The sequence below is a fragment of the Cherax quadricarinatus genome, chromosome 7, assembly GCF_038502225.1.
Source record: "Cherax quadricarinatus isolate ZL_2023a chromosome 7, ASM3850222v1, whole genome shotgun sequence".
NCBI lineage: Eukaryota > Metazoa > Arthropoda > Malacostraca > Decapoda > Parastacidae > Cherax > Cherax quadricarinatus.
In genome coordinates, this window is record NC_091298.1 from 63,729,712 (window position 1) to 63,747,015 (window position 17,304).

The 17,304-nt window shown below is 40.7% G+C and overlaps 1 protein-coding gene across 11 annotated transcripts in view; it reads left to right on the forward strand.

Moving 5' to 3' along the window:
- The window catches only part of LOC128686940 (glutamate receptor ionotropic, delta-1), a 135,461-nt gene that overhangs the window by 108,138 nt on the left and 10,019 nt on the right, over positions 1–17,304 (forward strand). For 8 of the 11 annotated variants that reach the window (XR_011391698.1, XM_070082621.1, XM_070082622.1 and 5 more), the window contains 7 exons: positions 7,516–7,664; positions 8,112–8,205; positions 13,154–13,309; positions 14,161–14,308; positions 14,462–14,613; positions 15,478–15,629; positions 16,079–16,388. Coding sequence is in view for 10 of the 11 variants with exons in the window: in XM_070082621.1 (XP_069938722.1) it covers positions 7,516–7,664; positions 8,112–8,205; positions 13,154–13,309; positions 14,161–14,308; positions 14,462–14,613; positions 15,478–15,629; positions 16,079–16,388 (1,161 nt within the window). In the remaining variant the exon portion in view is untranslated. Of the gene's footprint in view, positions 1–7,481; positions 7,665–8,111; positions 8,206–13,153; positions 13,310–14,160; positions 14,309–14,461; positions 14,614–15,477; positions 15,630–16,078; positions 16,389–17,304 lie in introns of all 11 variants that reach the window. The other 3 variants (XM_070082627.1, XM_070082626.1, XM_053774242.2) reach the window with 2 other exon arrangements.

The window sequence follows — 17,304 nt, forward strand, 5'->3', positions numbered from 1 at the left end:
CTTGTTAACAACCTATATCAGACCCTAGTGCAATTGTTCTTGTTAACAACCTATACCAGACCCTAGTGCAATTGTTCTTGTTAACAACCTATACCAGACCCTAGTGCAATTGTTCTTGTTAACAACCTATATCAGACCCTAGTGCAATTGTTCTTGTTAACAACCTATATCAGACCCTAGTGCAATTGCAAGTACCATTTTAATTTGTATTTTTATATTATAAGTTTATACCTAGTTGTACTTTAGCTCATTCTAGCACAACACATAGACAATATCAATTTCATTATGTTTATTAGTGACTATACTCTATATGACCAAAGTGCTTTAGCGGTATACTTATCCAAACTTCCCACCACTACAGAAATCAGTATTAGAACTTACCACATAATACAGGATATAAACAACCACTATTTAAACCTAAAAGATGAATGATCACGTTGATCCTGATCTAAACCTCCATAATCTAACACACAATCAAAACTTATTGGGAAGTAACTGCCTTTATTACACAGCATCACAAGCCACCACTATCCTGAACACTGCTCAAAGTCTATCAGTTCTTAACTACAACATCAGGTCCTTAAGCAAACACTATGATGACCTCCTGGCACTCCTTGAGTCACTAAAGACACCCTTCTCCTGCATTATTCTTACTGAGACCTGGCTTAAGCAGGACACAATAGATATCTACCCTCTACCAGGATACACGGCAATCCACAACTGCAGACCAAACCAAGTTGGGGGTGGTACTGCAATCTATTACTCTAACCAACTATCTTGTATTAGCACCACTTGCTTTAGTGATGAATATGGGGAATACATTTTTGCTAATTTTACTGTAAAAAACCTCAAGACGCCTATAACAGTCGGTGCCATATACCGGATACCCCACACAAACATCCCAAACTTCAGTGAGAATCTAAAGTCACTAATAACAAACAGACAAATGAACAAGCACCACCTTCTCTTAGCTGGAGACTTCAATATCAGCCTTGACCTACCAGGTGATCAGACTGTAACTGATTTCATCAACAATATGAATAATGCACTTCTCATACCAACAATAATTAAACCAACCAGGCTGACTGAGACAAGTGCAACCATAATAGACCACATATGGACCAATATACTAGCCCCCTTTCAATCAGGGATAATCACAGATAGCACTACTGACCACTACCCAACCTTCCTCTTAACAAACATTAGTAAGCCACTACTCAAATACAACAAAGTTTCATTTAGACTCCATGACAAGGCCTCAATAAGGAATTTCACAGCAGACCTAGAGACTGTTGACTGGCCTATAGAATTCTCCAATGCCAATGGTATTGACGATTGGACAGACATTTTTCTTAACAAATTACTTAGACTATACAACAAACATTGCCCTATGAAAATGAAACAGATCACGAATAAACGGCTTGGTTGCCCATGGCTAACCAGCACCATTCTGAAATCCATTGATAAGAAACATCAATATGAAAAGCAATATAGACAGGGCTTAATACACAAAGATATTCTTAAACACTATTCATCAGTCCTCACCAAAGTAATAAAGAAAGCCAAACAACTATACTACTCCAGCAGATTCACTGACACAAGAGGAGATATAAAAAAGACCTGGAAAACACTCTCTCAGATTCTAGGGACCCACAAACTGAAAAAAAACAAGAATATTGTTCTAATTAAACCTCATGAAACACAACTGCATCCCACTGACACAGCTAACAAGATAAACGACTTCTTCTCAAACATAGAATCTAATCTCGCCAGTAAAATCCCACGTACCAATGCCCGTACCGGGGACTACCTAGATGGGAATTTCCCAAATTCCTTCTATCTTGTACCAACTGAGCCCACGGAAGTCACCGCGATCATAAAGTCACTTAAAAATAACTCGGGAAATCTGTCCCACCATTATTGCACAAGCGAGCGGCCCATGTCACTAGAAACTAGCACTTTCCCGACACTACTCAAGACAGCAAGGATTACACCAATACATAAAGGTGGTGACCCTACAGACATAAACAACTATAGGCCAATATCAAACTTACCATTCCTATCCAAAATCTTCGAGAAACTGGTGCACAGGAGACTATATTCATTTATAACGCCACAAAACATACTCAACCCCTACCAATTTGGATTCAGAAAAAAATAAAAGCACTAATGATGCAATTATCAAAATGCTAGACCTGCTTTACAAAGCATTGGAAAATAAGGAATATCCGCTAGGAATTTTTATTGACCTAAGAAAAGCGTTTGACACGGTAGACCACGGCATCCTACTCCACAAACTTGACCACTATGGTATAAGAGGCCATGAGCTTGCATATTTTAAATCCTACCTTTCTAATAGGTATCAGTATGTCACCATTAAAGACACAGCATCAGCAACACGGCCACTTGATACTGGAGTTCCGCAGGGAAGTGTCCTTGGTCCCCTGTTCTTCCTCATTTACATCAATGATCTTCCAAACATATCCCAACACCTGAAACCCATTCTCTTTGCTGACGACACGACTTATGTCATCTCTCACCCTAATCTTGCCACCCTCAACACCATTGCTAACGAGGAGCTGCTCAAAATATCGACTCGGATGAGAGCCAATAAACTTACACTTAACACTGGCAAAACCTACTATATTATGTTTGGTAGCAGAGCAGGTGTTGCGCAACTTAACATTAAGATCGACAACATTCTAATTGCCAGACATAATGAGGGCAAATTCCTTGGCCTATACCTCGACAACAACCTAAATTTCAGCACCCATATCCAACACACAACGAAAAAAGTATCCAAAACGGTGGGGATCCTCTCCAAGATACGATACTACGTACCGCAAACTGCCCTTCTCACACTATACCATTCACTTACATATCCATACCTCACCTATGCTATCTGTGCTTGGGGTTCAACTGCAGCAACACACCTAAAGCTAATAATAACCCAACAAAAAGCCGCAGTAAGAATAATCACTAAATCCCATCCCTGGCAACACCCCACTCTTCATAGACCTAAACTTACTCCCTGTTCAGTACATCCACACTTACTACTGTGCAATCTATATCTACAGGACCTTAAATTCCAATATTAACCTTGACCTAAAACGCTTTCTTGATAGTTGTGACAGGATCCACAGACATAACACCAGACACAAACATCTCTATGCCATTCCCCGAGTTCGACTAAACCTTTACAAAAATTCAGTATATTTCAAAGAACCTAAAATCTGGAAGACCCTACCTGAAAACTCTAGAACTGCAGACACATTCATCACTTTCAAAACCACAGTTAGAAAACATCTTATCTCCCTGATACACCCCGACAACTAACTACATGATAACCACCTGGTGGTTCACAATTACACTCACTCACCCACTGACTATAAACCCAGAAATACTAATCTTAATCTTAAAATAATAAATCCTAACTAGTCATAAATTTGCCTATGTTACTCAAATATAGACACCTTGTATTGTGCCAAAACAAAAGCATTCACATTGCTAAACTCAAAATTATGATGTAGTCACTTAGACTTAATACTATAATCTGTAAGGACTTAATGTTAAGAATTAATCTAAGTCTGCCCGAAATGCCTAGCCATGCTAGGTGTCCTAGTGGCCCCCTCTGTAATTAGTATTTTATAACATGTAAACTACAAAATACCCAAAACCTGTAAACCCCACATTGTAACCTTTATAGAGAATAAACTTGAATTGAATATATATTTATTATGAAAATTTACACCAATAAATTTGGCGAATTAAGCGAACCGGGCTTGACAAGTCAAAGTATTTTATTGTTGTTTTCAAACAATTATAAATTATTAAATATATTTCAAAAAGTGATAACATATTACTAAGTTATTGGTGATATATGCTAACGCCTCCTACAGAAAGGCAACATGAATATTGGGGTAATGTACACTGGAAGGCGTACATTAATTATTGGATGATGCTGGGTTTCTGTCCAAGATGGCTGCTACATCCCCCTACCACTTCTCGTTTATCGTTTATATCATCCTTAAAGCTGCATTAAATTATATATCTAGATTCTTTGGGATGTATTTCCTCTTCAATTTTCTTGTAGTGAAGAAATTCCGCCGATAAGATTTTTATCGGCCTCGATTAAACTCGATAAAATATTCACAAACTGGATGGTCCATTGTCCAGTTACTTTGTTTATTTTTTCTCTAAAATGTTCATCTTGTACACATATTTTTATTTAAGCGGACAGCGATACAGAGGAAAAAATTGAAAAAATACGAAAATTTAGTTAATCTTAATGGAAAATACCTTAGCAATTTGGCAACACTTTGCTGTACGACACTTCTACAACGAATTATAGCCATTTATAACATGTATGGTGACGCTGCTACCCGTATCATACATGTTCCCATGCCGTAAATTGTTACAAGTTGTTTTCGATTTTTTTTTTAGTTATTTCTGTTATTTTTATTTTAATATAATTATGAACGATTTGGCATCATTAGGGAGTGGGCGGAGCTAAACGGAGAGAACCAATCAGAAGCCAGCACAACATACCTCCTTCTCCCCCCCCCCCGGTCTACTCTTTCGTCTCTCCTCTTTCTCCTTTGGGTTTTATTTCTTCTGCCTTGGGTATTTGGTCCATTATTATCATTTCCCCCGTCTGTGTTCTTGTTCCTACCCTTTGTGCGCCCCTAGCTCCCTTGTGGGGCTCTTAGCTCCTTTGTGCGCCCCTAGCTCCCTTGTGGGGCTCTTAGCTCCCTTGTAGGGCTCTTAGCTCCCTTGTAGGCCCCTAGCTCCCTTGTGGGGCTCTTAGCTCCCTTGTGGGGCTCTTAGCTCCCTTGTGGGCCCCTAGCTCCCTTGCAGTACTCCTCTGATTCACCTCTGCATCTTCTACATCACCTACATCAGGGATCTTCAGCGTTTCCTCCATCATTAACACCCTCGGCTTGACGTATTTCTTCATTTACTCTCTTCCATACAAAAAATTATCGCCATCCTAAAGGGTCGGAGAAACAAGGTCAGAAAAAAATAAATTATTCCGGTTTTGCACAAAAATATCACACAAATATTTACCCCTTGGCATGTATTTTTTTCTCCTCAAGGGGTAAATTTACCCCTGGTTGAGAATCACTGTTCTACAGCCACCAGGGCCAAGCATAATGATGTCAACGAGATAAAGTCAGTTTTGATCAAATGAAAATGCTGGCCCTCAGATGGCTCCAACTTCATCCTGTTCCCTACTTGTATGTCTCATAACAATAAAAATGCTTTCAAATGAGCTGATGTAGGTAACAGCTCTTAGCTTGCCAATAAAGTTAGGAATCCTTAACCTGTAAATAGCTTGTCAATAAAGCTAGGGATCCTTAACCTGTAAATAGCTTGCCAATAAAGTTAGGGATCCTTAACCTGTAAATAGCTTGCCAATAAAGCTAGGGATCCTTAACCTGTAAATAGCTTGCCAATAAAGCTAGGGATCCTTAACCTGTAAATAGCTTGTCAATAAAGCTAGGGATCCTTAATCTGTAAATAGCTTGTTAATAAAGCTAGAGATCCTTAACCTTGCCAAACCCTGTTTAAAAAAAAAAGGGCAAACCTGACATCATTGTGGCAAACCGAGCTAGCTTTATTTTTCAACACTGCATCTCCCCTGGCCCTGTTACAAGCTCTAATCTTAGTCACACACACTTTGATCTTAGCCAAAAGGCAATCTTAGTCCAGTCATCTTACACATCTCCCGCTAACTAACCTCACCTATGACTATAACAACACCTATGACTATAACAACACCTATGATTATAACAATAAACCTATCTCTGACATTGACACTCAACTTGGTCTCATCAGGACACCATTACACAAGCAGCCAACACCGCAATACCAAAGAAACTCCCACCACTCGTTACTCCTTCAAACCTTCTATCAGAAGATTACTTATCTGCTACCACAGCCGCTTCCTCCACAACACACACATTTAATCAAGTCCGATTAGATCTCACTTACCTCAGAAACAACATTCTACATAGTCTAGACTATTAGTATTAGACCAGTCTAATCACTGGTCACAGCTCATTCTACAAGCAGACAGACAACGTATTATAGACCCCAAAGCCTTCTGGAAGTTCATCAAAAATATCAGAGGCAATGCTCCCACCAACACATCACCCACAACAGCACACATATCTCAGACCCGCAGGCTGCTACTAACATCTTCAAATACATTTGGGAGAATATCTTCCACCCTCACCCACCCCACCCTAACGCTATCCAACACATTCAGAACATAGAACACTGGAACACTACACACACACACGAAACAACACCAGACAGCCACATCCATCTGGACTCTCTTACCTCCTCCCAAGAACTCGACACACCTTTCACCAACTCAGACATTAAAACTCTCCTCAGACGCCTTTCTCCCAAGTCTCCTGGTGCCTCTGGCCTAAACCATATTATCTTAAAACACCTTCCTGACTTCATCATTACTGCCCACACAAACCTCCTCAATGCCTCCCTTGCTTCTTCAAAGCTGCGACTGCTATCCTCCTCCTTCCTAAACCTAATAAAGACCACTCTAACCCTAGAAACTATCGCCCTATCAGCCTCCTCGAAATTTTAGGCAAACCCTTTGAAAAACTCATCAATCTTCGCCTTCGCAGATACCTGGAACACAACTCTCTACTTTCTGATGGCCAGTTTGGTTTCAGAACTCGCAGATACACACAGGATGCCATTAACATCATTCTCAACTACATCCACATAAGCACCAAACAAGGAAACAGGGCAGCCCTGCTTGTAAAAGACGTCGAAAAAGCTTTTGACACTGGCACGAAGGACTAAAACACAAACTCTGCTCTAACTTTAACCTGCCTCTCACTACTTGTAAATTCCTTTGCAACTTCCTAGACGGCCGCACCATTAGGATCAAATTCCAAGGCTGTTTACTCTGACTACTTCACATTGGAGTACCCCAGGGATCTGTCCTCTCCCCAACCCTCAACATTTTATACACCAACGACATTCCAACACCCGAATACCATAACTCCATCACTCTAGCCTATGCAGATGGTATTACACAGCTAATCACCCACACCAGAATAGATACACTCACACACAAAACAAGATGAGGTCAACAGGATAGCCTTCTGGCAACAAAAATGGAGGATCAAATCCAGTGCTGCGAAAGTCTGGATATCGAATCTCCGGTACAGCTGGAAAACATTAGGGGCGTGTTTCCACAAGACACCTGCTGTTTCCGTTCACCCATCATTATAAAATAGGTACCTGGGTGTTAGTCGACTGATGTGGGTCGCATCCTGGGACAAAACTGACCTAATTTGCCCGAAATGCTTTGCATGACAAGCGGCTTTCTATATAGTAGTATGTCATTGATGTCAGCTGTGGTCTGTATACCTTGTACATATAGAAACAGACATTACATTATTCATGTACAGCATTACTCCTATGGGTTGAGCCTTTTCGCGTAGATATGTTAACGATGGTTGTGTGTGTGGTGGAGAGGTGTGGCAGGTGCGTGGTGGAGAGGACCTGGTGCAGGTGCTGTGGTCGTCCAGTAGGTGCTCAGGGTACCTAATGCTTCTCCTACACTCTCAGCACCTACTACACGACTTCACTAACACTCACCTGGACGCCTGGGACTACTACGGAAGGTAGGTGATCTACCTCACACAGTGATCTACCTCACACAGTGACCTACCTCACACAGTGACCTACCTCACGCAGTGACCTACCTCACGCAGTGATCTACCTCACACAGTGACCTACCTCACACAGTCATCTACCTCACACAGTCATCTACCTCACAGTCATCTACCTCACACAGTCTACCTCACAGTCATCTACCTCACACAGTCATCTACCTCACACAGTCATCTACCTCACACAAGGTTGTAAAGTAACACCAGACATGTTTCTTAAATAACGTTGGCATATTGGTACCTCTTCTGAGATACCTAATAATCAATCATTCTGGGATACATAATAATCCTCATTGTGCTCGATTACCAATGTTAGTACCAACAAAATACCTGAATTCAATACTACCATAACTACTACTACTACTACCACCACAATTATCTCTACCCTCATTGTTATAGGTATGTGGTTGTGGCTGGCTCAGTGGATGACCTGGACCAGCTGATGTCTTCAGCCAAAATCAAGAATACTGAACAGCTGGTTGGTCTTGTTCAGGTGGGTCTTGTTAAGACACACACACACACACACACACACACAGAGAGAAGCTGTGACTCAACCCCTGCATCCACATACAGGTGAGTACACACACACACACACAGAGTGAGACAGAAACAGGGTGGTGTGCTGTAGAAGGCGAGTCACTATAAGCAGTTACAGTAGCTACGCTTAACATTGTCGGGTACTGGAAAATGATAACATTAGACATAACATTATTCTGCCAGCACTCCACATTAAGTTAGGGCTAATTCGTTAAGGCCTTAGACAAGATGGCAGTTACTTTAAATACATTTGTAGATCATTCCCTGGACTGAGTATGGTAAAACTGAAAGCTGGAATCTTTGATGGTCCTCAGATTCGAAAGCTTATCATGATTCTAATTTCACAAAAATGTATGAATGGTGTTGAAGTTTTTGGATGATGCAGTTATATGTCAGTTGTCAAGAACTTCTTGGGCAATAACAAAGCAGACAGTTATGAAGAACTGGTACAAAACATGCTGACAAGCTTGAAAAATTTAGGTACTAACATTAACACAAAGGTACATTTTCTCCATAGCCACCTAGACAGATTTCCATATAATCTTGGTAAGGCCAATGAGGAACAAGGGAAGAGGTTCCAGAAAGATATAGAGGTGATGGAGGAAAGATATCAAGGCAGATGCAACACTCACATGATGGCAAACTGTTGCTGGAGCCTCCAACGGGACTGTCCTGTGGACCAACACAGAAGAAAATCGTACAAAGTTTTCATATACAGTAATTAGTGGCATCTGAATTATCTTACTATGTTAATCTGTTATTATATAGAATGAAGTGTTAATATGTAATATATGATTTAACTTTTGCATGATCTAAAATACTAAAATATAATTTCACTGCAATTTTTAAGTTAGTTCCGCCTGATCAATATATTTTTTACATCTTTTGTTTTTCAATGGGATACTAAATTTATCAAAAAACAAAGACAATCAAGCAAAACCGATGAAATATTCGGAATCAGCACCACAAACTTACCATAAAATCGAGATAATATCATTGACTTAGTCGAGTAATATATATTACACAGCTAAGCCACCAGTTTAAAAAGTTTATCTAAATGACCTTTCAAAATATCCGTAAAAACTGTCCAGGAAAGGCTGAAGGGCATTGAGTTTCAGCTCCAAATTGTGGCTAGGCTGTGAATTGTATGTTTTATTGTTATGTTGTTGTCTCTTATTACATTGATAGTAAGGTTCTTACTACATAAGAACATAAGAAAGAAGGAACACTGCAACAGGCCTACTGACCCATGCAGAGCAGGTCCATGTCCCCCCCGGATTAACCCAATGACCCACCCAGTCTGGTCACCTCCACTCAAGGAAGGAACACGACGCCAGACCCAGCAGCACAAGCTAGTCCGGTTCAACTCACACCCACCTACACCCACTCATGTATTTATCTAACCTATTTTTAAAACTACACAACGTTTTAGCCTGAATAACTGTACTCGGGAGTCTTCCACTCATCCACAATTCTATTACCAAACCAGTGCTTTCCTATATCCTTCTTGAATCTGAATTTTTCCAACTTGAAACCATTGTTGCAAGTCCTGTCTTGGCTGGAAATTTTCAGCACGCTATTTACGTCCCCTTTATTTATTCCTGTTTTCCATTTATACACCTCAATCATATCCCCCCTAATTCTACGCCTTTCGAGAGAGTGCAGATTCAGGGCCCTTAGTCTATCCTCATAGGGAAGATTTCTGATACATGGGATCATCTTTGTCATCCTCCTCTGTACGTTTTCCAGAGCATTTATATCCATTCTGTAATATGGTGACCAGAACTGAGCAGCATAGTCTAAATGAGGCCTAACCAAGGATATATAGAGTTGAAGAACAACCTGAGGACTTCTATTATTTATACTTCTAGATATTTTTTTTTTTTTTTTTTTTATCACACTGGCCGATTCCCACCAAGGCAGGGTGAAGCCAAGAATTCTGTTAGCTTTATTGCGAACACTAATGCACTGTTCTCTTGGTTTTAGATTACTGCTAACCAGAACTCCTAAATCCTTTTCGCAAGCAGTAGTATTAAGATCTACATTATTTAGTTTATATGTGGCATGGTTATTTACCTGTCCAACATTTAGAACTTTGCATTTGTCAATATTAAACTGCATCTGCCACTTCTCCGACCATTGCATCAGTCTATTCAAATCATCCTGGAGTGCTCTAGTGTCCTCATTAGAATGAATTGGACGGCCTATTTTGGTGTCATCAGCAAATTTGCTTATGTCGCTATTTATTCCCTAATCTATGTCGTTTATGTAAATTGTGAACAACAACGGGCCCAACACTGACCCCTGTGGAACACCGCTTGCGACGTGCCCACATTCTGATTTCTCCCCATTTATGCAAACTCTCTGCTGCCTATTTGTCAGCCATGCCTCTACCAAGGAAAAAATTTCTCCTTAAGTTTCCTCAATAGCCTCTGGTGTGGAACTCTTTCGAAAGCCTTACTGAAATCCATATACACAATATCATATTCATTATCATGATCTACCTCTTCAAACACCTTAGTGAAAAAAATTAGCAAATTCGTAAGACAGGAACGCCCCTTTGTAAAACCGTGTTGAGATTCATTAATCAATCTATACCTATCAAGATGGCTACGAATTGCTTCGGCAATTATTGATTCCATAAATTTTCCCACTATGGAGGTAAGGCTTATTGGTTTATAGTTCGAAGCCAAGGACCTGTCACCTGCCTTGTAAATAGGTATTACATTTACCATTTTCCACTTATCAGGCACAATGCCAGTTTGTAGTGATATGTTAAAAAGATTAGCCAAAGGTATGCTAATCTTACCTCTGTATACCTGAAAGAACCCTTTTGGGTTAGTTTTTGAATCCCTTGCGACCTTAGCCTCATAATCCCTTTTTGCTTTTCTTATTCCTGTCTTTATTTCTCTCTTTAACTGAATATATTTATTTCTTAACTGCCCATCCCCTCTTTTGATACACCTATATATGCCTCTCTTTTGACCAATGAGATGTTTTAATTTATTGTTCATCCATTTGGGATCATTTTTGTTAGATCTAATTTCCCTACTCGGAGCAAAAGTTGTCTGGGCAGCTAGAACTATGCTCTGAAAAACGTCATATTGGCAACCAAGATCACCTACCTGACCCATAGTCAGGACATCCCAATTTAGCACACCCAGGTAATTTTTCAGTCCCATAAAGTCGGCCAAGTGAAAATCTTGGACAGAGATTTGATTGCAATTATCTGGGTAATTCCATGATATATTGAAACTAAGTGATTTGTGATCACTTTCCCCAAGCTCATCATTAACCTCAAGATTATTAATTAGTGAATCTTTGTTGGCAAGAACCAAGTCAAGCAGATTGTTTCCTCTAGTTGGTTCTGTCACAACCTGCTCTAAAAAGCAATCCTGAACAGTATCAAGAAAGTCACTAGACTCAAGATTTCCTGTCACATTGTTCCAATCAATTTGTCTAAAATTAAAATCTCCCATTATCACAACATTTTCATATCTAGATGCCTCATGAATTTCGTCCCATAACAGCTTACTACACTCCCTATCAAGGTTTGGGGGCCTATAAATCACACCCAAAATAATTTGTCACGACCCTCGAGAAACTGTAGCCAAACAGATTCTGTGTTCGATGTCTCTAATCTTATATCATGTCTAAGACAACAATTTAAATTTTCTCTGATATACATCGCCACTTCACCACCCTTCCTGTTGACCCTATCAGTGTGGAATAGTTTATAACTCTGTATGTTGCATTCAGAAGGCATTTCTATATCTTTCAGGTTGAACCAGATCTCTGTTATACCAATAATATAAAACCTTAAGGGAGCTAGTCACTCGTTGCCCTCTACTATCTCTCTTTGTTTGTTGATCTATTGATTTGCCATTACTAGCAACTTTATTTTGAATATTGTCTTTTAAACATATCCCTGAGGTATCCCGGTAATAACTGCTGTTTTTAACCCTAATGCTGCAGCCTGATTGTTTCCCACAAACACCCATACCTCTATAATCTATCAGTTTAAATTCCTAGACAAGTCATCAATTACCTTCTCAATCGAATTGGCTAATGCAACCACTCCATCCCCAGAGAGTTGAACCCCATCCCTTGCATACATATCACGTTTGCCAAAGAATAGGTCCCAGTTATCAATGAATGGGATTGCAAGTTCCTTGCAGTACCAGTCTAGCCAGCAATTTATACCAATTGCCCTAGACATTCATTCATTGCCCACTCCCTTTCTAGGCAAGGTGCTACATATGACTGGGATCCCTCCTGTACATAATATACAATTACAGCACTCACATATTCAAAACTTAAGCCTGCACACCTCTTAGCTGCTCTTCTAAGACAGCCCACGTGGTCGATCTGGACAAATTGCCCTTTCCTCTGGACTAACCAGTGTTTTGACACACTTTAGTCACCCGGGGTATGGTGGCCACAACTTAAGGTATAAAACTCACCCCTGGGGCACACATAATGCCCAAAAAATAAAAAGAAGAACCCAGAGTTCCTACCAGTTTGAAGACAAGGAGAATGAGGGGGAGGGAGGGGCCTAGCTAAGCTCCTCCCACACCCACCAAACAACAAAAGACTGTTGCCAAGCACAATTCTCTAGTTACCACAATTCTACCACATTTTATTTCACTTTTACAAAAAGAAATACAACTTTATAAACTACTTATTTAAATTGTGTGTGTCTATAGTATAACCTGTTATATTGAGAAAAACGTTATGGCCTTACAGCCATAAAGGTGATCTGCCCTTATGACATTTAGGGCTGAGTCCCCATCAATTCAATATAATTAGGTATTCCAGAGTAACTGCTACTTATATACATCAATATGTGTTGGGTCCCATAACATTTATAAATGTAATATTGTTTTTTCCTCTCCTCCCCCCAGACAAAGGTAGCTGGTGAGTGGGGTGTTTACGTAGGGGAAGCGTCTATTGTGAGGGGTCTACAGCTTCTCTCTACCTGGAAGGAAGGTGTCTTTATCCCGAATATCCAGAGGTTTTACCTCCCTCCTCTCACCTCCCTCCACGGCACCGTCCTCAAGGTGAGCACTACTCATATTCTTTTTAACACTCTGGCCGTCTCCCACCGACAGTGTAACCCGAAAAAGAAACACTTTCATCATCATTCACACTATCACTGTCATTGCAGAGGCGCGCAGATACGACAGCTTAGATATCCCTCCAGAGAGCAAATATCCCAAACCCCCTCTTGTTTAGTGCAGGTACCGTACTCTTCATCTCCAGGACTCAGGTCCGATTAACCTGTTTCTCTAGATCCCGTCACAGAATATTACCTTGTTCACACTCCAACAGCTCGTCAGATCCCAAAAACCATTTGTCACCACTCCTATCTAACACACTCACACACATGCCTGCTGTATGTCACATTTACCCTGCAATAGTACTACAGATACTACACAGGAGATATACAACAAAAGATGTATATACACTTTTCAGAGCATATACGCCATACAGAGCTTATATCTCTCGGTATATACACCCACAAGTTTACGTTTCTCGGAGTATATGTACTGAAAGTACATATACTCCGACTGGTGACTTAATCTATGGAAAGTAAACTTAAGAAACAAACAATATGTAAATGATAATAGTTGGATAATGGGGTTTAAAGCCTATTGACTTCACGAGGGTCATTAAGACCTGATGACCCATGTTCACCACCAGTCAGGGATACTTTTAATACTATCAGCATGGAGTGTTTTCGTACATTCTTCCCACCCTAGGAAGCCGAGTTGACCTGACCTGACCCTGCAACAGAACTGGAGTTATCCTCCCCTTGGATTGAATCTGATTGTCTTCCATTCCCCAGGCACAGATGACCCCTACTAATTTAGTGCTTTTCATGAATGTAACAACAGTAATGGTTCCACAGGTCGTGACTTTCAAGTGGGAGCCCAATGTGTTCTACCTGCCAGGGAAGGAAGGAAAGATAGTGTCACCATACGGGGTAGATATTGACGTTGTCACTTCTCTGGCTCATTTCTACAACTTCTCTGTGCTCTTCTTGGAGCCTCCCCCGGGTGAGTCTTCAACAGTTTCTCGCACAACGTATCAGGGACTCTCTCCGGAAGAGTGCAAGGAAATATACAAAATTTTGAGGAAGACTTTGAAATGAGCTAAAGGAGGATAACAGCTAGAGTTAACACTGTGTGCAAACATACTTGCTTCTGCAGGAGAGTTGTGGGGCGAGGATGTTGGAGGAGGTCACTGGAGTGGTATGCTGGGTCAGCTACAGCGAGGTGAGGCACACCTGGGTGTTGCTAGCATCTATGTCTCCGCTGACCGTGCCTCAGCTGTCGACTTCACCACTCCCTACGACTCCAGGGTGACTATTACTACTGCTATTGCTAGTACTACTACTATGTATCAGTAGAAGTTTCGCCATCCGTTGGCTTTATCAATACAAATTCAAGGACGTAATGGGAAGACTGTAGAACTATATACAAAAGACAAGGTAAGCAGTCCTCAGCCTTGGAGTTGGCGAAGAGTACCGCAGATCTTTATACCTACAGCACTCATCACCAACTCCATGGCTGAGGAACTGATTACCTCGTCTTTTGTATACCAGCAAGCTTACTGGCATATGCTAGGAGGGGCCTCAAATGCCACTTTCTCACTATAACTAATGACTGAGCAATAAGATTGTCCTCTGTACCAAGATACCGCTATGTTGCAGTGTCAGACAAGTGTCAGCATGAACATTGTGCACAATGCTAACAAGTAGATAAGTACGACACATGTTCAACAGTTTTTTTTCTTTCCAGTTTGTTGATTAGTTGATAACCTGTGACTCACAAAATCGTAATAACGCGTTTGCAACAAATCGGAATGGGTGGGGCTTGAACCCACGGCGAATGAGTTCTAAAACTCAGAGGCTGCACATGTCACACTTATCTGCATAATAATATTGGTACAATAAAATTGGTACAGAGGACAATTTTATTGCTCAGTCACTAGTTATACGTGAGAACAGTTGGATTTAAGGACGTGCCTAGCATGTACCAGTAGGCTTGTTGCAGTATTCCTCAATGTTTATGTTACTGCCACTAGTGGCCACCTGTGGCGTCATCTACATTCTCCTCACATCAGCTCTGGCAGTATAAAAGGCTCCTTTCTCATTCTTCAGCTTCCCAATATTCAAGACTTTGAAACTGAACACACATAATTTTAACGAGTTGTGTTGTGCCAGATGAGTTGTTTCATGGCACGGAGGGAGCAGCCACTGCCCCGTTGGTATGCTTTGACCTACCCCTTCAGCGCCCACGTCTGGTTCACTGTCATGGCTGGATTCCTTCTGGCAGGTCTTCTCCTCTGCCTCGTCGCTCGCACCAGTGGGTACAGGTTAGTACCATAGATATGCTGTTTCTGCCGCCTTCCCACTGTGCCTGACTTTGTTTTCTAAAACTTTCTTCTTCTGCTCTTTTTTTTCGGTTGTTCCTTTTGTTCGTCTTGCTGCTACTGGTGTTATCCTTGATGCTTCTCAATGTTGCTGTTTCTTTGTTAATGCTTCTGTATGTTACTCCTCTCATAATATTGCCTTCTGCTGTTCTTGCTGTCTCATATATTGTTGTAGGCTCTGAAGTTTTTATCAGCTGTTCTTTTCTTATGTTCAGCTGCTGAATTTGTTGTTGCTGTCTCTTCTTTTTTTTCGTGAAGATTATGTTACTAAAACACTGAATTGCTTACTATTTAATGCGTCTCTTCATTGATGAACTGATGAAAACCCCAATAACTGAAATATTTTCATAAAAAAACTGCCATAAGCCTCGCATTGTTTTGTTTATACACAGGAATGGAGAGATTCTTCATCTGCAGCAGGTTGGCTACTGCTACATGTACACCTTCGGGCTGCACATACAGCGAGCTTTGCCTTCTCTTCCTCGCTCCTCCCCCACTAGGATCCTACTTGGGGCCCTATGGCTGTATGCCTTGATACTCACCTTGGCCTACTGCACCAATCTCACGGCCTACCTCATCGTCGCCAAGACCCCAGCCTCCATGGACACTGTGAGGCAGCTGAAGGCCTCTGGCGTCGATGTGGCTGGATTAGGGTACTTCTATAAGAATGCTCTCTCTTCATCCACCGACCCGGATTTGCGAGTAAGTCTTATATTGGAGGTGTAGAAAATTGCATTTATCTGAATGTAACTAATTATGTACATAACAGTAAATGATAAAGATAATTATTATTTATCAATGTTACATAGACAAGTAGGAATTTGGGACACCTAGGTCGCAAAAAATGTCCCCCTTCGATACCTACCACTGTCATAACCACAAGTTGCTCTGGACCTATTAATTAAATAAATTATACATCAGGAATTCTGGTAAATATATAAATTTGTGGACTGTATATTAAAAAATTATTATATATAAACACAATTACATAACAGAAGGAAAATATATCTTAATATCACTCACCAATTTGACTGGATATTAAGTTGTATCATACTCAGAAAAACCTCACTAACTAAATTTATGAAAACACTGGCCAGAATTATACACAAATCTAGAGAGCTTATCTGAGGTTCCTGGAGCTGTCTTGTCCAGTCGTCTGATATCTCAAGTTATGCAGGAATGCATGTCCAACAATTTCGCCTCCTATTTGAGAGGTGTCAGCCCAATTTCAACCTCTAGAGCACGAAAATTCCTTCCCATCACACCAAGGTTGTACACAATTCAAAACCAAGATGGCTAGTTCCCTTCTGCGCAGACGCAGACTCTCCGTTTTCTATGACATAAATATTATTAAATACAGTATGGCCATCTATTTACATATAACTACTGAATTTCTGGAAAATATATACAATATTTTCCACACTGCGGCCGGCCGGAGTTCGTTGCTAAACGATTAAAATTACTCCTTCCTTTAGGAGACGATTCCAGCCAGTTCTGGCTTGAGTGGCTGTTCTCCTAGTAGGTCTTACTACGATTTCATCTTCCGGCATCACTTGGTCTGCGTTATCTTCCATATCACTCGTGTCACTTTCCCTCAGATTTTCATTTACGTTTGATT